This window comes from Battus philenor, unplaced genomic scaffold, assembly GCF_028537555.1.
Source record: "Battus philenor isolate CCGP_79_NKW_IND1 unplaced genomic scaffold, ilBatPhil1.0.hap1 SCAF_10, whole genome shotgun sequence".
Lineage (NCBI taxonomy): Eukaryota > Metazoa > Arthropoda > Insecta > Lepidoptera > Papilionidae > Battus > Battus philenor.
In genome coordinates this window covers 15,370,388-15,395,140 of record NW_027181662.1, presented here as the reverse complement: position 1 = coordinate 15,395,140, position 24,753 = coordinate 15,370,388, and the positions used below count along the sequence as shown (strand labels likewise).

Here is a 24,753-nt window from a genome sequence, read left to right as displayed (position 1 = left end):
TGGCGCGCGGCTCGTGGGGTCCGTGACGCGACGCACGTAGCTCGGCGACGATGACGCGGGTCGCTCGCGCCTCCGGGCTATTTCTGTCGCGCTATACGTCAAGTCCAAAGATTGCGATTGTCACCGGCGTGTTGGATGTTTTTAATTCACTTTTAGATACATTAGCTCGCGTGCGCACCTGCTTCTGTTCGAACGTAATAAAGCTTGTATTGCTCTCTAGGTTTTATTTATTAAAAATAAAATTAGAGATAATTATTTTACAAAGAAAATGCGCTTAGCGATTGATTTTATGAAAATTATTCCAATTTTTAAAATTAACCGCAAGTTCTTCTTTATGGAGTTCTCTTAGTAGAGCAGTTGTTATCATGACGAGGTTTGCCCGGCCATTCCAAAGGTATTGTACGTGCAGATTCAAAGGCGACTTTATAAGGGTTTTCACCTGATCTGTCTACCGTAAAACTGGTCGAGCTCTCGATCTTAAGCCATTTATTTGGCCTTTGTTCATTGTCAGTATAACTTAGGGTCTGTTTTTATTTGCAGGTGCGAAAGACCCGCGCAAAAATCGGTCTGGGCGTGACGCTGTCGCTGGAGTCGGACGGCGTGTGGCTGTACAACCGCAGCCAGGAGCCGGTGTTCGTGAGCTCGCCGGCGCTGGACGCGGCGGCTGCGCGGGCGCTGCTCGTGTGGCGCGTGGCGCCGGGCCACTGCCTCTGCGTGTTCGACCCGGCCGCCCCCCCACCGCCCCTCACCCTACCACACGTCGGCCCCGTCGACCCCCGCTCCGTCCGCATCTCGTTCGCGAAAGGCTGGGGCCCGAAGTACTCCCGCCGCGATGTCACCGCCTGCCCCTGCTGGCTGGAGGTCCTACTCGCGCCCCCGAGCTGACCAAAGGACACTTGAAGTGCCGATCAGTGGTTTAAAACGTGTTGCATTTATTGTTCACAAGTAAATAGTGTGTGGGACTAGTTCACTGCGCACGCTTCGGTCCACACGAAGCGGCGCGCTGACGGACGCCATTGGACACTGATGTCGCGGCTGTTCGAAGGCGGTCGTGATAACTCGACGCCGAGTTCTGTTTATTCTCCAACATTCGCGTAAATGTTTCTACCGCCATTTCACTGAGTTGTCGGGTATTTTTATATATTTGGTATGTCTTTTATATTTATTTATTTCCTAGTCTCCGTGTTATGGACATGCAACTCTGTTATATACTGCATTCTCTACACATAAAAAGGTGCCTCCATATAAACTGTTTTTAATTATATTAAAATAACAATAAAATTTCTCCAACACAATATATAAATTTTTGTCGGGTAGTTATCAAATTGCTCCCGCAGATTGTGCATGTCAATTTTGTCGTTCGAGTATTTTGTAAAACTACCCTCATACGGGGCATACATATTAAATAACACAAGAGACAAGGGAATATAAAAGTTTGTGTTTATTGAAAATAACATCGCCGCCCCGCGCACTGTAAACGCGCCTTTACCCCGGCGGCCTTGTGTACATATAATTGTATAGAACATTGCTTTAATATACCGCGAGACTGTGTACATAGAATCGTTACGTGTATAATATTTGTAATTAACTATTTATAATAATGAAATGCGCCTAACTGATGGGTCTGTTATCTATTACACAACGTACTTTATTTTTTGTACAAAACGAAATGAATTGGGTACGATTGGAGCAAAAAAAAAAAAACGCGAAAGGGCTGCGCGAATGAATCACTTAATGCGACTTGAAATTTTTTTTGTGTTGCCAACATTAAGTGATTTATCTCTCGCAGCCTGTAAAAGATCTGCCGACGTTTAGTGTTATCAGGAGCTGTGCAATGTCTTGGTATAAATAGATAGTAAATGTGAAAAAAAAAAACAGATGAAAAAATTTAAATACTGTGCCTTGCGTTATATTCAACTTGTATTGTGAATATAATCCAAAAATCTTTATAGGGTAAAACTTGTCAATTTCACTTAGCTGAACGAGTGACTGTAAATACGGTTAGGGATAGAGGAAGCTCGAATTTAAGGGAAAGTTTAGACGAAGTGTAGACTTGACAATAACGTTCATTGCATTCTAGTCCGTTTGTGAACTGAAGTCGATGGCGGCGACTGGCACGTCTGCGTCTTGACATAACCTCAAAACTATTCTTTCTGTCAAAATTAGGTAAAACATATACATGTACGATTTATGTAATCTGTATTTCAATTAAAATTTACACCTAAATATAGTTTACATACGTTACATATGCAAAAGAAAAATTAAAAATAATTTGTTATAATTTTTAAAATGAAATTTCATTGTAAAATATTTTTATTATAATGGCAAGACATAATTTTGACAGAAGTTGATAATAATTTCGTAAAATTTTTTGATACTCTGTTGTATATTTATTGGCGTAAAAAAATTGGTTTCAGTTCTTAATGAATTATATTGTTTTGTTTTTCTAGACTTATATAAAAAATATGCAAAAATGTATTCACGTTTATGAAACGTAAATACGTTTCTAAATTAAAAGATGTTATTAAGAAATTAAATTTCAATTTAAAATACGAAATAAACCAATTTTTTGTTGTATTTATGTTAAATACATCAGACGATGCCCGCCGTCCCCCGGCTTGACCTTAAGTTGTGAGTCCGACTGAGGTGGATGAGATTTGGATATGATAAATTATAAATAAAGAAGAGAATATTTTTAAAATACTCGTTGTTTTTTTTTACCTCTCTTTCATAAACAATATCTATATAATATAATTACAAATACAAACATCTTAAAAATAAAGTTATTATTAACAAACGCACTGTGTTATTAAGCGCGTTTACTCCAGTTTCTTGAGCGTTGTATTTGGGACAAGGAAGCATCCCAAGCCGCAAGCTGAAAATAGAATGCAAATATAGTTTATCGACAGTAGCGCTATCTAGTAGCGATTAATTAAAACATAATATTTGTTTGATTTGTAGGCTGGCAATTGAAAAATATTATGCGATTAAATAATAAATAAGAGGAAGTGAAATATGTAAGAATTCATAAAAATAATATTTTGGTAAAGCGCCATCTATTGGTCAAGTACTACACTAATGTTATGAACATTAGCGAAAGAATAGTTCGTAGTAGTTTTAGTATACGTAACTAGATGGCGGTAATTTGTAAGGCCTGTTTTGGGGGCCTCTCCTTACCCTTTCTAAAAGTGGAGCAGGACCGTTACAAATTCAGTAAACAACTTTTTCTCATTTTTCAAAATTTTTATTTTCCATTTTTCTTCTTAGATTCTTACGTGCTTTACTTTGTTTCTTCACGATATCTACCTTTCGATCGCTTCTGCCTTTCATCGCCTTCCTTCTATCATCTTCGCTCTTAGATCACAGTTTCAATCACAGGTAAATTTTGAAATGACGGATTGACTCATTTCTATTTGATCTAGTTTTTTTTCAGAAATTTTTATTTTTCCAATTTTCAGCTAGAACCACTTTATTTTTCCTTTTTTACTATATTTATTACTTTATTTACTTTACTTTGCCTTGGTGTCTTCCCGATCTCTGTACTACAGTTAAGTCTTTATTCATTACATACTGCACTACCTATCTGAAAAAACCTAAGTAATATGAACACAGTTGGTCGTCGTTCTAGTTTTGCTCCCAACTCTAACTCGGAATTAGCGGAGCGCTTCAAGCGCAGGACATCCAGCAATAAAAAATACTGTCTGCTTCACTTCCGAGTCACAACTACACGAGGGACTTTTCTTTAGAATCCCTCGTGCTCCGTGAATAACTGGACCAGATATGTGTTCAGCTGAACTTTCCGGAATATGAATACGACGGAGATATTATAAGTAATATCTGTAATTTACCTGCTAAAACAGTAGCTATGGTTATAAAAGGTGGTAGGCAGCCGAAGTCGATGAGGGCGGGGAAGATGACGGTGCCGGCAATGGTGCCCAGCCTGCCGCACATCAAGAATATCGCCATTGCCATTACTCTGAAAGAAACATCAGGAAATAACATCAATAGCTATAACGACAAGACTTTGACCAAGACGGTTTTAAGTTTATGTTCACAGTAATGTTCTTTTTGAAAAACAACATTCTTGGCGACTTAAAATGTTGTTTTTTTTTATCAACACTGAAATCTTCTTAGCTTTTCTTTTCGTTTCAAATAAACTCCAAAAGGATTTAAGAGTAAGGCAATGTTGTAGCCTATCTGGATGACTTTTTTTTAAAAAAAACTGAGTGACTGATTGGAAATCGTTACTAATTACTCAATTAAAAGATTAAAAGAAGGACAAAGATTTCCCAAAATTTTAACACTGTATTTAAAGTTTACCTAAGAGACGTCGGAAACAGGTCTACGTTTATACTCGACAGTGATGCGCTGCATAACGCGGTGAAAGACAGCGCTGCGGTGACCATCACCACCACAGCAGTTGCGCCGGAGCCCAGGAACGGCATCTGCACGATGACCACGGCACTCAGGATAGCACAGACACCTGCCACCAATTTCTTACCACATCTGAAACAAGTTTTCAATTTAAGAAGCAAGTCATGCTTTATGATCCAATCCTAGTTTATCCGCGTTAAACATCGACATTCGGACGGCGTCGATAGATGGCGCTGGTACCCGATTGCCTCGCGCTATCGTTTGACACGAATACATTTCTATTGAATCGATCATTAATTAACCAAAAAGCTCCGGAGAGGCCCGTGTCTCTCCCGATTGCCGAGTAGTCCTCGCTTCGTGCTACATACTCTACACCTTACTACACTATACACCTACACGTTTATAGTTCCCCGCGTGTGGACGTCTTCGTCGTAACTGAGGTACGATCCAGCGTAAAATTTTTAGTCCGTGGACCTCTGTTTCCACGGGCTCAATTTCGATGAAGCTGTACAAAGCCTAGACCGGCCAGCAGCACAACTTTTAATACATCAAATAGCAAAAAAACGAAAAAGAAACAACGAAGTTTTCACATACATACATGATGCTTGGTTAAAGATGTAAAAGTTTTAAAAGGGTCAATGTATAGTTTATTTGACAGCATGAATGTCTTTACAATTCTTTAAGAAAAACCTTGTGTACAGTGTTTACCCTGAATTATGTTACATTTATTTATATTTTCTATTGACACGTGGCAGTCTAGTATCCCCTGGCAAAGTTTTCTAGGACACAGTAAACAATAATTAATTTTAATATGTGATAAAGCGTATTTTGAAAATTGGGTTTTAAATAGGGTGTGTCCATACTTTAATTGGCAGTAAATAAACTGTACATTCACTCCCTTTAAAGCTTTTACACCAATCAACAAACTATTACTACTTTTTACTCATAAATTCTCATACTTTGAAGTGAAAATGTATTGGTTTTTACACAAGTAGACGGACGGCGATTATGAGGCGGCAGTTCCACACCGCAGTAACTGAAACAACACACACCGCGACTGACAAAGATGGCTTTACATAGATCGCGATAAACTTTACTAAAATGGTTCTCTAGTGAACGAAAGCACGCAGGGAGGATGAGGTTGAGATAGAAAGCTAAGAGGTCTTATCTTACTTATTAATAAGAGCCCCGCCGATGCTGTACGTGAGGACGGAACCAGCGCCGACGACAGCACTCTGCAGGTACGTGAGCATGTCGGCCTGGATGGGCACGCAGCCCCCGTCAGTGACAGGCGAGGGCGCTATTGCGGAGCAAAGCGTAGCGTTGTGATCTGATCCTATCATGGCCGCCAGCTGTGGGTACCAAAGACGAAGCGTGTTTGCCCTGGGACAAAATAAATTTCATTTAATTACATTTATATTATTTTCCATTTACTGATTCCTTAGTTATCTGTCACTCTTGAAGGTATAATATAAATAATAATAGTTTTTGTATATATAAGGTATAATCGTTACTTCGAAAGGATCGTTCTAGAAGGTCTTATTGAAAAGAACATTAATTGTTTTGTTCATGTTAATATCCAAACAGGATGACATGTAAGGATCGTTTGCAGACGTGAATAAAAAAGACGAGTCAAGAGGTAACGCTATTTCGCTAAGTTTCAGAGCTTGGAACATCGGTGAAAATTCGCCAGTGTATCGGTGTGCTACAGACTGCATTTTGGAGAGTGTGCAGTGGAATTTCACTAAATATCCCAAACCCATCTAACCCATCTCGATTCTTCCATCGGACGACAAAACGCACGGATTCAGAACATCCGCACACGGTTGAAATTCCTTTCAACCCCACTAAGCGTTTTGTTAATACTTATATTGCATTAACTGGCGTCATTAACTTAAGAGTCTTCAAGACAAGAGTAAATAGGTTTCTTCTACGCAATCATGTACCTTCGTAAAGCTAAACATCACTTAACATCAGTCAAATGCTTCACCTATAAAGGTTAAAAAAAGTTCTGAGAACCGAATTGGATTCATACCATTATAAAATCGTTTTCCACTATAATGATATATGCTGATGGGACCTAAAGTCTTTGGAGTGGAAACCACGTGCCGGCAAATGCAGTGTACGACTTCCACAAGGATAACAATCCAAATCCAAAATCATAACAATATAATGTAAATCTACAGCGTTTCCAGGTTTAAAGTGACAGTGCGATGAAGGCGCGTTATCTATACTTCATTACATTAATTTAGCTTAGAAGGTTTCGCCGTTCACTTAAAACGCTCAAACCCGTAATAAAGCAATAATGGTTTCAATTGAACTTCAAGTTGTGTATTCGGGGAATAACTTAACTTATATACAGATATAACAGGTGGCAGGAAGCCGCTAGATCCGGCAACTACAAGAGCGGTCATCGTGGCGACCTTCACAGTAGGTCTGTGATTTACAGAAGAAGAAGAGAATCTTCTTATATGATGCTGATGATAATTGCATCTTACCCAAACATGCATCCAATGTGTATGGTGCACATGAGTAGCAACCAAATGCAGTGCGGAGGTTTGAACAGAGGCGCCAGCTGAGCGCAGCCTCCACGCAGCGCGTCTACCCCCCGACCTTGCTGCTCCGATTTTTCCTCCACTAACTTCGTCACCTGGAAGTTAAAGGTTACAAGGAATAAACAAAAGCAACAGACTTGCTCTGTAAAGTCTCTAATTTTTCCAGTGTTGTAATATTGCACAGAAAAGTGGACAGTAGAAGAGAGGACGAGAGGAGAAGAATGCAGCAAATATGATGGATTCGTCGTCTCTCTCTCTCTCTCATGTCTCAATTAACCAGGACCTCAAAATCAAGCATTGTTTCTTAGCAACAGTTAGAAAGCCGAGAGACTTGCGATGTTATGAGAACCTTCAGCGTCACCCTTTAAACTAACTTTATAATACACACACATCCAAGCCTCGGTGAGGGATTATTTTTATCAAGATAACAATTTCTTTTTGAAGATTAGAAGTCTACGAAGAAAAAACTTTATGATATTTAAAACAAGGACTTCGGCATTTTACCCATAAATACATGAGACAAAAATAAAAACACAATTAAAGAGGTATAAAACCATACAAACGCAATAATTAAACTATTAGACAATAACCACTAGTAGTTTAATCGATGATTAACTCATGATCAGTAGTGTAACCAGCCCGCATTGATCAGCTTATAGCTCTGTTGATGTAAGTGGTGTTAGCTCGAAGGCTTTACAGCTTCATCTGAGTTCACGGAGCGGAAGTTGATCGGTTGCGGTGTAGTGAGATATTATGACAATGTTGACTAGAATGTAAACGAAGAGAAAATGTACTGTTACACATCAAAGTGTAAACCTTGGAACACAGTCTAGATTTTAAACAATTGAATATGTGACACCAAAAGTAGGGCACTACTTGTTTGCTTGAAGGAAAGATAGAAAATCACGAAAGAAGAAAGTTATCACGAGAAGTTAACACAAGAACACAAAACATTCCCTCTATTATTGTAACTTATTTAATGCGAGAGACAACATTCAACATTAGACTTACTGGAAAGTTTTCCTTTGGATTCCCGGTGTTCATGCAGTATATTTTTCGAAAAATCTCCATCGCCTCGTCGTTCCGTCCTCTCGACATGAGAAACTTGGGACTCTCCGGCAGGCAGAGGAAAGCCAGCCCCGTTAGCAGCGGCACCAGCGCCGTGGCCAGGAGGAACAGGTTCCAGGAGTGTATCACTGTTGAGTTGGACGGTTCATGTTAGTTTGATCTAGGCAGAATATAGCCTTTGGGGCTTAAAATTTCTGGCGAGGAGACCACGCATCGACAAACGCAGTGGAGGGCAGCTGTTCACAAAGAGAAAAGACTATCTTGTTAAGTTTCGACGCAGGCCCCTTTTAATCTATCCTATATCTATAGCAGAGTAATATTTCACAAGACGTTGTTCGACTAGGCAAATACTAGTAGAAGATACAACTAGCGCCGAAGCTATGTGATATAGCTATATGATCATGCTAAATACCATCTATAATATATAATAGGCGGCATGCATGCTTAGTTGTAATATTAAAATTAATATTTACACAAAATAGTCATAAAAGGTAGAAGGTTATTATATTATAAAATAATATAGAAATATTATAGAAGGAAAGAACAAAATATCATAGAAGGTTATATTAAGTAAATGAGATAGTATAAGGTTTCCGTAGTTTCAGAGTAGAGGTGTATAGCAACATAATATTAAAAAAAAACTGGCGTTGAACTTTTGCTAGAACAGTTGTGGATGAAGAAAAAGACGACTGTCTTGATATTTCTACTACCTTTTCTGTCGACTTGATATCCATGTGGCTCAAGCGGACTTCAAGAGCAGACTCCGATGAGAGCTCCAACACGTCCTAGAGAATCTCCACTTGGTTAAAGACAATTAACCCTTAATAACCTAGAGTTTCAATTTCGATAACAATCTTTTAAACCGAATGTTCACATTACTATTAGTTTTTTTATAAGTTTGCTGTACGAATTTTACTGTTGTATAATATTCTTTCCAATGAAATTTAAAAAAAAAATCTATTTTTCCCTTCATCTAGACCCTCAAGCAAACACAGTAATATTAAAATATAAATTACTTTCGTAAATCAGGCTATTAAGGGTTAAGAACAAGAAAGATTGTAAGAGTGCAAGAACAGGCAAAACCGGATGAGGTAATGAAATGCAGAAAAGGTATATGAAAAATTTCAGTTTCTACACGTAGAAAAATTATTATGATTTTCGAAACCTTGACAATAGAAACTGCTCCAGTTGACAGATGCGAATTTATTCCATTTTAATAGGCAACTTTTACTACCTCCTCGTTTTATAGCGGAGTGTTAAATCAATTTTATTTCTCTGATCGATATATTGCTATTTATTTTTAACTTCTCTCGTTTACGCGTAATATTTTCTGTATTGTAAAAAGTGTTTTGTATCTTTGAGCTATTGTAAAATATATTTAATTTTGATATCAGGATCATCGTCATCTTTTTCTTTTCTGTCCGTAGATTCTCACTGCAAGGTCTGGTCTCCCTCTGAGATATCTATGAGGTGATATACTATAATTGCCATACCTGGCAGTTGGGTTAACGATGGCTGTATGGAACACGAAGGACGCTCCTGTGTATCCTCTGGAAACTTGATTATAAGCTGTGGTAATCCTATGTAATTAATGCATAAATTGTGAATTTAATAAGGAACTATTCCGGGAATCGAGCTCGTGAATTATGATCGCAAGTTTCAGTCCGCAATAGATCGCAGTAACGCTTGTTATATTCCTACCTTTATCTCCACCATACGACAGGCGATAAAAAATCATATTTTCATTAATTTGAATTGAAATATAAGGAGAATATATTATTGATATTAGTTCGCAGGTGCAGCAAGGTGTTGTTTAGCACATGACTCGATTGGTAAACTAACCGAACTTATTGCCGAATAGATAGAAATCCCAGTCGTTTGTGAGTATTGCCCACGCGAGCAGTGGTAGCGTGGTGTTGGCGATGGTGTAAAAGAGGCTGGTGAGCAGGATGACCCTGGCGCGCAGCTCCGTGCGGTGGAGCTCTGCGATGTAAGAGATCAGAACAGCGAACGGTCCGTTAAACCTGAAAAAGACAAATTTATTTCCATAACATATCGACATAACTGTGGAACAGATAAAAAATTAAGTGAAAAAAATTAAATTGCCAATAAAGACCCTGTCCCACCTAAGATAGGGGTACGAGAGGCCCCCAAAAGCGGGGCCAAAAAAAAAACTTTGGAACAGATAAAATTAATTAATATTTCCATTTAGCCGTGGTAAAAAATAACTTATATTACTTAAGGTGGTTTTTGGAGTACCTAAGGTATTTCAAAGCTCTAATAATACTATTGGAATATAGTAAGAAAATAAACAGGAATTAAGAATAAATAAATTGTTAAACAAATGTTAAAAATAATTATCGTAAAAATTGTAGAGCTCTAAACGAAAGTTGAAGGAGCTGGGGCGATGAATGGAAGGAAATTGTGGAAAGGAATGAAAGATATTTGATGGAAATTAGATGAAGAATGAAAGACATTGAGGATGAAATATGACATAGGGGTTGAAAGAGAAAGAATAAAAAAATACTGTAGGAATAGACAATATACAGACAGATTTTAAGGAAGTGGATGGTATATATATATGTACATATATGTATATATTTATCCCATTTGTATTTCATTTGCAATAATTTTACGACCGCCTTTAATATGCCATAAATAATTAATATTTATATAAACTTTCGCATTAATGCACCTTATTTATTTCTCATGTTTTAAAAGTATATCCAAGTAAGTCATCGGGAACATAAATTTCTTTAATTTTAGTCGCAACGGCGACGGTTGCTTTAGCACCTCTCGAGTCTGGCTGAATGCATTCCTTTCTTTGTTCGATATTCCGGATGTATGTATAATAATTTACTGCTTATATAAATAAACAGTTATTTCAAAGTTAGGTTAAATGAGATGTTGTTTAGAATGTTACTCAGGCCATTTATAAAAAAATTAGATTCCAGGTCTGTAAATAGAACTACATAAAATAATATTATAAGGTTTCATCGTTTTAAAAACTACGAATTATCTTCTGTTCGACACTAAAGTCTACGACGTGTTATGTGTGATGACTTGCCGATACAAAAACGCCATAGAGAGGGCTATGCTTGATATTTCTCTACGAGATGTAATTAAGAATGGAAAGATCATTAGACATACGAAAGTATACATATAGCCTAGTGGATTAGCAAGTTAATTTGGCAAATGCCAGGCCAAATACGTGCAGAACACCTGGCCGCTGGAGATTCAAGGTTCTGAAGTGGAAACCGACCGATAAACGCAGCATAGGACGTCCAATCACAAGGTGAACAGATTGCCTTAGTAAGATATACCCAGGCCACTTCCTTTCGTTCTTATTGTAGATATATGAGAGAGGCTTTCGTTCGGCAGTGGATTAGTGCTTTCTTTTAATATTCGTTCATGAAAAGTCCTAAAGTATTACATGTAATGTTCGGATGTCAGAAAGGGGTTGGATGAAGAAAACCGAACAGCGTCACAATAAATATAATATTTATTGCAAAGAATGAACACTCAGGCGTAAAATGTTAACAAAGATTGATCAGACTGAACTATGATTTGCCTGTAATGTTGTTACGAACGAACTGACTTTACTAAAGGGTGGCGGACTATTTATTGTCATTTAAATTTAACAACCCGTTGGAATTTGTTCTGGAAAACGATCACTTCCAATGTAGTGTTTTTGACTTGGATAACAATGAGTACTCATTGTTATCCAAGTCATTTACCATCAATTTAACAGCATACATTTAGGTACAAAAAAATATGAGAACATTACATACATTCCTCATTTTTTATATATAACTACAAGGTAATAATACTCACAAGAAGCCACTGGCGAACCGCGTAATTAGGAGCATTGTGAAGTTCTGACTCATTGCAGCTGCGATCTCCACGACTCCTGAGCTGAAGAAACCCCAGGCTAGAATCTGACGCCTGCCCAGCGTGTCAGATAGGAAGCCCCACACCATCGCAGACGAGATCATACCTGTTAATGAGATTTAAATAGATGAGTTCGCAGCAGTTTCGCAGCCCAGAACCGGTGGCCAGAAATCGTGGCGATCTTCGATGGAGGCCTGGGCCGTGCGGTGGACGACCATGGATTTCAAAGAGGGAGAAGAAGAAAAATGAGATTTGATATCGATGTTTTGTGTAAATTCTAGTAGAAAAAACCTTAACAATAGGGAGATTTCTATCCTAATGGAAATGAAAGAATAAATCGCAAAAAATCGCATGACGGTTCCATAAGGAACGCTATTACGGAATGCTTGTGTTATTGTTCTAAAGCACATTAGTCAGTACTTAAATTCTGTTGCCAGTCAACAAAAAGATTATTTTATCTTGGTTTCAAGTGTGGCGGCGATCGGGAAACGCCGGTTAGTGCTTAGGCAACAAAATATAAAAGATCAGAGAGGTGTTAGTTTAGAAGGAGGAGCAGTTTAATTCTTGTTTACATTTATCCATTGGATCACCTTTATATCAACCTTCTTATACTAAATTCTTCTTCCCTTAATCATATACAGTAAGAACCGGCTTAGCGCTCTTTTATTGCAACATGGGGATTACCCGAAATCGTGCGCAGCGCTAACTTTCCTAACAGGTACATAACATATTCAAAACGCGATGAGTGGAGGTAGAAGAAATAGTGGAATTAGCGTAACAAGTTATCCAAATTACGACAGGAATTCATAAGCATTACTGTGTGTTATAGATACTTTATCTACTTATGAACAACTAACGGAACGCAAAAGGAAAACATTTGTAACACAGATTACACTGAATGATCTGACCAACTTGGAATTTCTTTTGTCCTTTTATTTCGTTTAAGCTGTTTTCATTAATCATTATTTTCTAGCTTCTCCTAATTTTATTATTTACATGCCAATATTGCCTCGTTTAGCGTTGTTTCGTATAACGCTACTTTGACGGAACGTTTCTTACGCGTTAAGCGGGGTCTTATTTTACTTGGACGCTGTTCTACGATTTCCAATCTATAGTGAATTTATTTTTGTATTTATTATATATATATTTATATTTTTCTGTATTTATTAATTTTTAAAATTGTTAAAACACTTCCTTACCGATCATTGTGAGCGCGGCTTTCTATTATATTGAGATGTCATTGATTAACGGGTGGAATTCCTTAGTCTGTACAATAGAGATCCTAACCTTTTTCGTTTCTTTCGAAAACTTCAATCTTCTTTGCCTACCTGCTGTTACAACTTGATAAATGTGGTACAAAAAGAACCTAACATTTAGTTTTTTGAAGTTTCGGCATTGATAAATTGTCATAGTGACGTCATCGAAAAAAAATACATCGTCATAGCTGAGATAAGGACAATGTCAATGAAAGTATAAAACATTTCGTCTTTAAGAAACAACATTGTATTGGTAATTATAAATTCATCGAAAAGTATTGCATACGATATTAATGCTTAAGTGTTTTTGTTATCAGATACGCGCGCGGCTCGTGTGCTGGTCACTCGACGTTTCAGTTAGTGCCAGATAAAGAACTAATAGTTAGCCAAATATTTATCTAACAATGTTTATAGTCTTTGGAAGATTTTAGTGTTTTTTTAATAATATCTTTTATGATATGATAAAATATTTAATGGAATCAGGCATTACCTTGTGGAAGTCCATCCTAAGTAAGAAAAGAACTAATATTTCGCCACTTCCGCACATATAGTGGTAGTCGTGCAACAAAGTGCACCGCCCGCCAGCCCGCTCATAAATGCGCATGCGGCAAACAATGCGAACTACACAACCGCAACCGTTAATTCAATCAACACGTGTTTCACCCCTCCACGGGGCATCTTCAAGAGTTAGTTACACCGATTAGTGCCAAACACCGAGTGAGAGTTGTCACTGCACTTTGTTGCACGACTACCACTGCATGTGCGGAAGTGGCTAAATATTGCTCCTTTTCTTACTTAGCTATGATAAAATTAAAATCAGCATTTAAGAGATTCGTTGACAAACCAATGTAACCGACATAGACCGATTGCCAGGTTTAAGTGGCAGTTGACAGGTCACCTGGTGTACAGATAGCCGCTGGGGTATTAAGGTTCTAGAGCAGAGTGGATAAGTACAACATGCAGGCCGTTTCCAATTGGACTTATTGAAAAGTTTGGGTGGAAGCCTATATCTAGCAGTGGACAAACTGCTGAAATAATTATGATGATAACACTAAAAGCATTGTTTCTCCTCACAGACGCCCACTACAAGGCAGGCGGGTGTGCGATTGCAGTATGCCCATCTCCTGGTATCTTATTTATGAGCAGTAGTAATCCTATATAATTAATGCACAAAGTGTTAATTTCATAGGATTTTATAGCGGAAGTCGAAACCGCGACCTACTATCGGCTCTCATGGGCGCCGTCGATCTTCTCAGGCGCCCTTGTGTAGGAATGCTAAGCGGATATTATCGACGAGTCCGCTCAAGTTGTGATCCCTTGTGGGGGCCCTTGAGAATGTTCACCGAAGTGATCTAAGAGCAGTCTGGTGAAACAGTAACATGTAGCGTCTCTAGCCGAGGCTTCTCCGGGAGCCTTCGTTCTTTGCTACCTTAAAAGAGATCTTAGACTAGTTGCACTCTGCACTCTGCCACCTCATACCCGTGGAATCTGCAAATGCCTTTTGCGCAGCAGTGGAAGTTCTATAAAAAAGCGACTTACGATTTCAATCCTCTACCGCTGTGCTACAGTTCTAGGAGTACATTCGTTAATATTTACAGTATTGGTTTATAAACAACCGGAAGTTCTGATGTACCTGCTTTTTGAATGTTTGTACAACATTCAAAATATAATCACATATAAGAGATTTAATGGAATCAGGCGTTATTTTGCGGAAGTCCATTCTAAGTAAGAAAAGCATTAATATTTAGCCACTTCCGCACATGCAGTTGTAGTCGTAGTCAACTGACTCTGTGTTTGGCACTAATCGGTGTAACATAACTCCTGAAGATGCCCCGTGGATGTTTGAAATAAGTGTTGGGTGATTTGGCGGTAGTAGTTGTGTAATTCGCATCGTTTGCCGCATGCGCATATATCAGCGGGCTGGCGGGCGGTGCACTTTGTTGCACGACTACGATTGCACGTGCGGAAGTGGCTAAATATTAGTCCTTATCTTACATATAAGAGAGAAACACTTGGAGATATCAAATACTAAACAAATAAATAAAAGTGGATAAAGAACTTGTGCAAATGTGTCGACGTTAAGAGAAGATTTGTCAAGATTTATAGAGGTAGTTCTTCATCAGGCGGATGTTTCACTCAAAGGACAGAGAGGAGTAAAATAAATAAATTGCTAAGATACCATTGCAATTGGTTTTTGAATTGAGAAATCAAAATTAAAAAGAAAAACAGATAAAAATCGCAAACAAATTGCCTGCTTATTGAAAGACATAGATAAAAAATTTAGATACTTTTTTTGAAATTGGAACGCCCGTTACATTGATTATGTATTCCAATATAAGTACTTAAAATGTAAGCACGCTTTGTACTTTAGTAATTGAATTCCACAACATACTAATTTTTTTGTTTATATAGATTTAAAAAAAATATTATTGAAAAATCCCTAATGTTACTCACCAGCATAGGTGATGGCGTTGACGGTACCCATGTCGAGGAGGCTGAGTTCCATGTCGCACTGCGCGCGTGTGAAGATGTAGGACACCGAGCTGGTGACGGACACGGCGCTCCAGAAGGCGGGCAGCGTGCACAGCATCAGCGCCACGTTGAAGCCACCATATCCAGTCGCGGCGATCGCACTTTCAAAGTCCGCTTCTGTTTCTGAAATGATCATTAACATCTTTATCACTCAATCTATTGCATCAACATCTTTCTCTTAACCACCGCCAATTATAATAGATAATAGATGATAGTCATCTTCTTACTTGTAATTGACTATGGTTCCCTTCTACTTCTCTTTTCTCTTTCAAAGATCGCCAAGATGTACTGTGCTATATCGTCTGTCCAACTAGTTAGGGTCTACCCACATCGCATCTACTGTCCTGTGATCATCACCAGACAAACTTTCGGCCCCAACGGCCACCCCATAATGGTTCTCTCATTTATTAACAATAAGTTGTTTTTGGTTTTATTTCTTGCTTTCTTTTGTTTCTTTTATGACTTATATCAAGCTGTTTTTAAACATATGTTAAGTCATGGGTCCATCTAGTGGAACGCCTACTCATGCTGTGGTTAACTTTGTGAGTTACACTTTTTATATATTTTTATAACCTAAAAAATCAATTTCGCCAAGTAAATATTACAAGGAGTTAGTTATAATGCAAATGTACCATTTTAAACAACTACACTTCACTCAAACCCATGCTATTTATAAATTGGAAAATAATTTGAATGTAGTAACTGAATGAAGGTGTGGTTTGGTATGATACCAAAATTATCTTCGTCTATCGTCTCATAAAACCCAAGCAGTACGTACTAAAACCATTCTCTTATGAACCGGCGCAGAGTGAAGACGTATGTAGGAAACGAGCCTAAAAATTATTTAAAAATTATTATTCAGATATCAAACGATTTTTCGGATTTCATCATATTAAAACATTATCATTTATGAAGCATGTATCATGAAAGTTTGTATTATTTATTTTACACATGGGTTTTACAGACATGAAAATAGGATATTATTTAGCAAAATCCCGTGTTAGCTAAAAATAAAAAATAATTTAAACAATATATTTCATTCTACACATTTTTATACTGTCGAAATATACGCATTCAACTTCTGCATAATTATGTTTAATAAAAGAAATTAGAGTTCGGGTAGCTCCAAAACATCTTTTCGTCCAAAAGACTGAAGACGAAGAACTTTGGCCAGTGGCTGTTGCCAGTGATGGCATATGGACCTGAGACGTGGTGGCTTACGATTGGCCTTATATGATAGCTTTTTTTTATAATGTTGCAGAGCTAATTAGCAAATGGGGAAAATTCTCCTGGACACCTGGGAATGTTGCCCAAATAGTGTCGGACTCTAACCGACTAAAAACCCTATTTGCCAATCTCCCCACTTTTCAAATGGTCCATCGACATGGAGATCGATGCCTTTCGCACAGATCCTTCTACATGCCTCCAGGTCTAAGAAGACTCTAGGCTCACCCAAAGAATATCGGAGAGGGTATTCAGCTTCGCTGCGAAATTGAATAATTTTTAGCTCACGGACTTCTAGCTAAATTTCAACGAAGCTGAACAAAGCCAGAGTCAGCTAACAGCATAACATCATTTACATCAAATAGGTAGATCGAATCAAAAATGGTGAGAACCACAGAATAAGTAATCTCCGACGTAGTTCAAAGAATTGCTCGTCTGAATCGTATTGACGGTAAGTGATATTCTAAGTAAGAAAAGGACCAATATTTAGCCACTTCCACACATGCAGTGGTAGTCGTGCAACAAAGTGCACCGCTCGCTAGTCCGCTGATAAATGCGCATGCGGAAAACAATGCGAATTACACAACTGCCACCGTTAAATCACTCAACACGTGTGTCACCCCTCCACGGAGCATCTCCAGGAGTTTACAGATTGGTTACAGATTAGTGCCAAACACAGAGTGACTAATCAGTAAACTAAGTTAGACTGCTTACTTAGGATGGATCTCCGCAATGTAACGCCTGATTCCATTAAATATGATATTCCAAAGACCCTCGTAGGTTTCCATGATCCTATATCACTAATACTCATTTTATTTCGTATAATAAATAATAAATATTCATTAAGTAAATAAATTTAAAAGAATCAACAGCAAAAGGCCAAGTTCAACTTGATTTCTGCTCCTAACTCTTCGACAGCCAGAATTAGATAAGATAAGCAGATTGTTAAAGTAAGAATAAGACGCACTTTCTTCGTTCAGAAACCTATATTTCTCAATTTAACAGCTGTCACAAGGTCGCGACGTTTCGTTAACTATAAATATACGCAACGCGAGCAAATGGGAAAATTATTTTAGTAGTGATGTCCCAATAGAAAGACCTGATTTTCATCTGTGCAAAATGAAGAAAACATTAACAAAGCTTATTTTTGACAATTCGAAACTTGTCTATTATATTTTAGAAGATTTAGGTCAAAAATCTTATAACGAGTAGAAGTAGAAGAATTATATAATAACATAGCATGAGAAAAAGTTAGAGAAAGACATTTAGAATATGAGATCAAGTGATTATTTCTTTGTTAAGATCTAGATCGATTTAGTAACTGGTAATTTTGCCAATACTTTTGCATCTATATACTTTGGGGTCTCCTTACTTACTTCCTAGTTTATTACATCACTTCACACTTTCTCCGAATCCCCTTGGAATTGTTATTATTCAAAAACTATAAAAATAATAATCGTTAAGAATTTTTTTTTTCATCATATCGATTTTTTTTGCCTACCAAACATAGTAACAAATACAATAATTAAATTATTATGTCGAAAGTTCTGAACTACCAATTCACAGATTCAAAATTTGCGTTATTTCTTTCAATTATTAAAAATTATTAACCCTTTATAGCCTGATTTACGTAAGTGTTTTTTTTTTTAATATTACTGTGTTTGCTTGAGGGTCTAGATGAAGGGAAAAATAGATTTTTTTTTAAATTTCGTTGGAAAGAATATTATACAACGGTAAAATTCGTACTGCCAACCTATAAAAAAAGTAATAGTAATGTGAACATTCGATTTAAAAGATTGGTATCAAAATTGAAACTCTAGGCTATTAAGGGTTAAGTGACTTCTCTCATTATTATACATTCAAATATAGAATTCGATTATTTATCATAGTGGACTAAACGTCAATAATTAACCAGCAGTGAAAAGACAAGAAGATACTATAAGTACTTAATATTCTTTTTCATCTTCTTTTTAACGAATAGACGCTTCCTAGGCATAGGCCTGCCCCAAAGATCGTCACGATGACCGCTTCTGCATTGCCCGTATCCGACTTCTGCGACCATAAATATGTCATCGGTCTACCTAGGTCTACCTGGTGGGCCCACCCACGCCGCGTCTACCGGCTGGTGGTCGCCACTCGAGAACCTTATAGCCCGATATGTAATGTCGCTGGATATCCTCGCGAGATATCTTGGAATAGTCTTTCACAATATAATATGACAGTAGATGAAATTTAAAAAAAGAATAGAAATTAAAAAGCTTAACGTAATTTTTAATGACAAAACAAAGTGTAGGTAATTATAAATAATGTAAGAAAATTATATTTATATCTAACTTTTCCGTCTCGGTGTGCCACAAGGCCGCATTTATGCCCGGGATTGTTTTGTTTTTTGTTTTTTTTTTAAACACTGACACGACGAGGTTAGTTTCCCTCTCACCTTCGTGCGAGCGTCATCATGGTATCTGAAATACGATGACTTAATTTAAATTTAGTATAGTTTACGGACTCTTCTGTTCCGTGAAATCATGTTAGGTGAAGTTGTAAAAGCCTTAAGGCTAACAGCATTAACTTCATCAAGAAACAGTTCATTTCTCTTTAATATTCATCTCGTGGAAGGCCATCCCGGCACGTTTGTGCGTTTGCCCGGTGACATTACATAGCGGGCCGTAAAATGTTGGCCATTTTCCAGCGAATTCGGGTAAAACCAGACCGAGCTGAGACGTATTTTGTTTTGATCTCGCGCTGTTATTGTTGGAATGTTTGCGCTTCGGATCGGGAACAAAGTGGCGGAGGCATCGCGTCTTGATTGAGCGAGATCTGTGACGCAAGCGATGCCCGGTCGTCAATAATATTGTGCAGCCGGACCTGACTGTACACTGGATCAAACAGAAATTTATTTTATTTAAACTCTTTTAATATAATGTCTAAAACAAAAATATTATTTGTTACAAAATCTACTGCATATTATGGTCTGGAGTTCCTATCTATGGCACAGTTTGATTTTAAAGGATAAGAAATAATCCTCATCAAATAGACACACACATATATATATATATATATATATATATATATATGTATATATATATATATATGTATATATATATGTATATATATATGTATATATATATATATATATATATACACGTAAAATGTATGAGTAACCTATACACTGTGGTGCCCTTGGAAAAAGTACATATATCAATATGTACATATATACAAATATTAAAAAAGTATAAACATCCATAACTTAATATAAATTTTAACCATGAACCATGACATTGATGGAAAATCTAAGTTCTCCCTAACTACAACCGTATTACATATTACTTTTTTAATTATTTTTTTCGGACAGACTTCAGTTTAATAGTTGATAAAACGTAAACATGTGGGGAGGGTAGTCATTTTATTCATTGAACAAACATGAAGTAAATATTGTGCTAACTATAAATACTGACCAACGCAGCTTATATGACAATATACATGAGCAGCGCCCAGACCGTCAAACGCGCGAAGTTAGTAGCAAAAAAAATGTCTAGTGTGCGAAGTTCGTAGTGAACTGTCAAAAAACTTTTTACATACTGTTCAAATTAATAAAAAAAATTACCGTCTACAAAGCGTCAGGATACTTTAAAATAAATTAGAAATCGGTAAAGTCATTCTTTAGTTCGTGGTCAAGAGCAAAAACAAATTACATTTATGTTTAAATTAAATTAAAATTTTATTGAGGTGTGGTTAAAAAAATTGTGCTGGGATTTCGATTTATTCCCAACACGCCTGTTGTTTATGATTTATTAATATGGCTATATATATGTCTATGTTAAAAAATATTAAAGCCTCCACTAGCATCAATCGATAAGAGCTAAAACCTTTTTTCTTAAATGCGAACCGAAATTGCACGTTTGTTGAAAATTAATTATTATAAATTGGATATATAATAAACACCTGATAATTAAAAAGTATTTATGAAGGATGGACTTATATCTGTAAGGTTGCCTGGCTATAAATAACGAACTAAAAACAGAACAGAGGAAGTAGAGTTGTAGCTTGAACTGCCGGAGCGTTACAGAGATTAGGTTGTTAGTCAAATATTGTACGAAGATTCCTTAAAATGTTTAGTATTGAAGAATCATTAAAACTATAGTATTAGTGATTTCAACAAAGCTAATTCTTCAAAATAAAACAGCTTGAAGCTATTTCTTCTACATGTAATAGTAAACTGTGTTCCCATGAATATGTAATATTGCAAACCTTAACAGATTAATTAATGCCATAGCCTTACGTTACTTTTTATATATATTAAATCGATTTTTTCCTTGACCATTTGTGAGCAGAAGAAATGTTAAGCTCTTATTGAAAAACAAACTAAGCTAACATTACGTGTCACAGCATCTCACATGCATCATGCATTAAATAACTGGTAATGCTCTATTACATTTTTATCACACATATAAATACATATGGAGTTCCAATTTCAAGGAACAACCTAAAATTAAATGAGTCCTTATAGGAACTTAATACGCAGTGTTATTACAAAAGAATTAAAGAGAATAACAATTTGAAAAGAGATTTGAAAGAAACGAGAAATAACGTTGGACAATCTCCTACAAGGCGTAAAGACAATGTCAATGTCAAATGACAACTAGTTAATGTCATCGAAAAAACTCGAAGCAAGTTGCTTTCTGTCGTTCGTACTGAAAATCTATATAGCGGGCTGTGTCTAGCTATAGACATACGACTAAAATGATGATCATCAATAGCATAGATCCTGATCTACAAAATAATGGTACGGCGGTCAAGAAAAACAGTACATTGTTTAAACTATACCTTGTGCCATTTTCTCCAAGTTCGTAGCCGACAGTCCAGTCACCTTGAACAGGTGATCGTGTGGTATCTCTTCCCTCGCAGCGGGAGCCTCGGCGTCGTTCCTTGCGATAACCATCTTCAGTTCTAGATCTTCAAAAGTTTATAGTACTCAAGCGAACCGGCTCCAATTCTCCGACCGTTATACAATGTACTGACATTATTACAGTGCGCTAACAACGGTGAGGTAACGTTTACAGTAGCGGGTTATATACACGCGGTATCTTTGCAGTTTGCGGTGGGATCAAATTGTGTGCAAGGTAAACAAAATTTCAGTATTTCTCCAGATCACGAGAAATTATCACTAATTTATGCTCTATTATAGGGAAATTTATATATTTTGTATAAATATTAGTACATCGTCTGATGTTTTTGTTTGTTCTGTTGTTGCATCTTATGTTGGTGTTATCTGGCTTCGTATCGCGGAATCTATTTTTATAATTGACAGAAGAGACGATTAGGAGCCTCTCTGGTTTCTCTAAACATGATTCTTGATTTCAATGACAGTTCTTCAGCTCTTGACTTTTAATGACATTCAGTTCTGTGATGATCAGGTTTATGTAGTGTTAGCGTTTACGTGGGAATGCTCCGTGTTATTGGCTGTTATGGCTACAAATGTGAGTAGTGCGCTACCGCTGAGCGGTAAAGGACTGAGATTTTCGATCATAAGTCACGCGTTTGACTCCGGGGACAATCCCATATAATTCATACTTTGTGTATACATTATGTAGGATTGCCTCTGTCCACAGACAAGTCTCCAGAGGATGGTATATCTTTGGTATATCTTCTCTTAGATATTTTTAGTAGAGGTTTATGCTTTGCAGTGGGCGGCCCTAGGTTATATATTATAAAATGATGACGACGATGACGGCTACAATACCTTTGACAGTAAAAATATCTTTGCGCGTGTGAAATAAATTTCAAATGCCGATTTTAATTCGAATTTCATCAGTGAGATAGTCGCTGCCATTGTGTACTGGTTAAAATTATAAATGATACACGATTGTAAATAATCTTTGTAAATATGTAAATACACCAATCATATCTGGCTTTCATTTTCATCGCCATCAACGAAGGAACAAATACGTGCACGGATGGTCTCTCATTTCTATCCACTTAAGGCATATAGTCGTATTTATATAAATAAAATATTTTGTTTCTAATTTTGAATTTTAACTCATAATTGAACCCGTTTTCTTTTTACGAGGAGAAATTTTCCTGTTAGGCAGCATAAACCCAAAGACTTTATATGACCTTGTGCTCCAACTTAGTGTAGTGCTAGAACACTATTTGGGATCTTAGTGGACGAATCTTCAGTTACAGAATAAGCAGTTTAAAGTGCGTCTATCTTTTCTCTTTCCAAATTATTGTTTCAAGAGTGCAAAGTCACTTTGATACTATTTATGGATCTGTATGCAGTAGATGATAAGGCAAGTGTACGTATAATTTGGTTATTTTCTCATCCTAAGACTAATTTAATCGATTCAATAAAATTATAATAGATTTATTTAAAAAAAAAATAGTATCCTAATTTCTATTAGATCTATTTTAGCGTAGTTTGCTCTCTGAATTTGTAATGATTTGGGGAAATCTTTTAATTGGTTTATTAAATACAACGTTTTTATTTATTTTTCAGGCTCTATGGCTTTTTTTAAAAAAAAATTATGGTTGTTGTCAGTAGAGAGATGCTTATATTTTTCTCACGCATTCTCATCTCTACCTTTAAGTAGCTGAAACTTTTTATAGGGTTAATAATTTTTCGGTTTGATTTTTGTTTCCATTAATACCTATTCTATTTCTCAATCTTTTCCCTATCCGACCGGTTCTTGCCGCTATTCTGATTTCTTTACATTATCATCCTAGTGTATTATAATTTTCTCTAATTTCATTTTACATTGTTATTTCCTTTCCACACTATTGTGGAAAATATTACAACCTTTATGTCGACTTTTCTTATCTTAATCTATATTTATATAATAGTATTCATGTATTATTTTAATTCTATTATGTGTGCGTGCCATCTATACCTAAAATAGATGGCGTTTGGCACACTGTGATATAAATTCAGTTGACTGTTTCTTTCTTATTCTTTTCTTTTAAATTATTTTTAATTACACGACTTATTTAACTCGATCACAGCTGGCGCGACAGATATCTTTGTATTAGGGAGATCGGAAAGTAATGTCGTTTCTGTCGATCTGTTTTACAGAAAAACCTATTGATTTTTATCACTTCGGCATTGATTAGTATACTAGATGGTAAAAGGTTGTTGGTAATGAAAGTGAATATATTGTTGATTAGAAATAAAAACTTGTTAAAAATGTAGTCGCGTGAATTTAACTTAAGAAAGCGACATTACTTTCTGGTCTCACTATTATTTACTATCCGTGATCGTGTGCATTTTACTGCCTTTACTTTCCAAGTAGAATGTATCTACTTTAGTATAGTATTACTTTACTTTAGTTTATATAAGGCTAATTAAAATTATGAATATAACTTTTTCGCTAATTTACTATTGTTAGCTCTGTCCACTTCGACGCGTAAAAATGCGTGTGTTAACTAACGGGCGATGAATAATTGTGCATTACCGTCGATATTACAATCTCATTATTTATTGCACTTACAGCCACTACATTTGCAACGTTTTCTGAAGCAAGCCAGAAAAAGCCATCTCCTGCTAGCATCTGATACGCTATATGGTTACACGCTGATTGACTTACTTGAGTGTTGATTACGTTCATATCTTCTTTGCTTATATTACTATCTGTGTCATGTACCTCAATAAAATTAAAAATATTATCTCAAGTGGCTCTAAGAATAAATTGTCCTTTGTCTAGTGAAAATAGTTAATTAAGAAATTACGTTATATTTTTGTTGCACTCCGTCGCACTGATAGGCGACCGTCGACCCCAGCGTGTGATGTTTGGAACGTGACCTTCGAGCAAGTGCATCGATCTTCATGTATCACGCATTGGTACCTCCGATCTTTGTAA

At 36.7% G+C, this 24,753-nt stretch overlaps 2 protein-coding genes across 2 annotated transcripts in view; one reads left to right on the top strand and one right to left on the bottom strand.

Moving 5' to 3' along the window:
* Positions 1 to 949, top strand: part of Dad (Daughters against dpp) — a 47,616-nt gene extending 46,667 nt beyond the window's left edge. The window contains exon 5 of the mRNA XM_068767404.1: positions 541 to 949. Within this exon, the coding sequence (XP_068623505.1) occupies positions 541 to 885 (345 nt within the window). The 3' untranslated portion in view covers positions 886 to 949. The remainder of the gene's footprint in view (positions 1 to 540) is intronic.
* A 1,741-nt stretch (positions 950 to 2,690) lies between these two features.
* Positions 2,691 to 21,925, bottom strand: LOC137924091 (synaptic vesicle glycoprotein 2A-like). The gene is made up of 10 exons (XM_068767415.1): positions 21,725 to 21,925; positions 15,599 to 15,799; positions 11,832 to 11,994; positions 9,840 to 10,021; positions 7,941 to 8,125; positions 6,873 to 7,024; positions 5,548 to 5,757; positions 4,321 to 4,506; positions 3,849 to 3,976; positions 2,691 to 2,875 (listed from the first exon to the last, which is right to left on the bottom strand). Exons 1-10 carry the CDS (start codon positions 21,837 to 21,839, stop codon positions 2,820 to 2,822), a joined length of 1,578 nt encoding a protein of 525 aa, XP_068623516.1. The 5' UTR covers positions 21,840 to 21,925; the 3' UTR covers positions 2,691 to 2,819.
* Between the last annotated feature and the right edge of the window lie 2,828 nt (positions 21,926 to 24,753).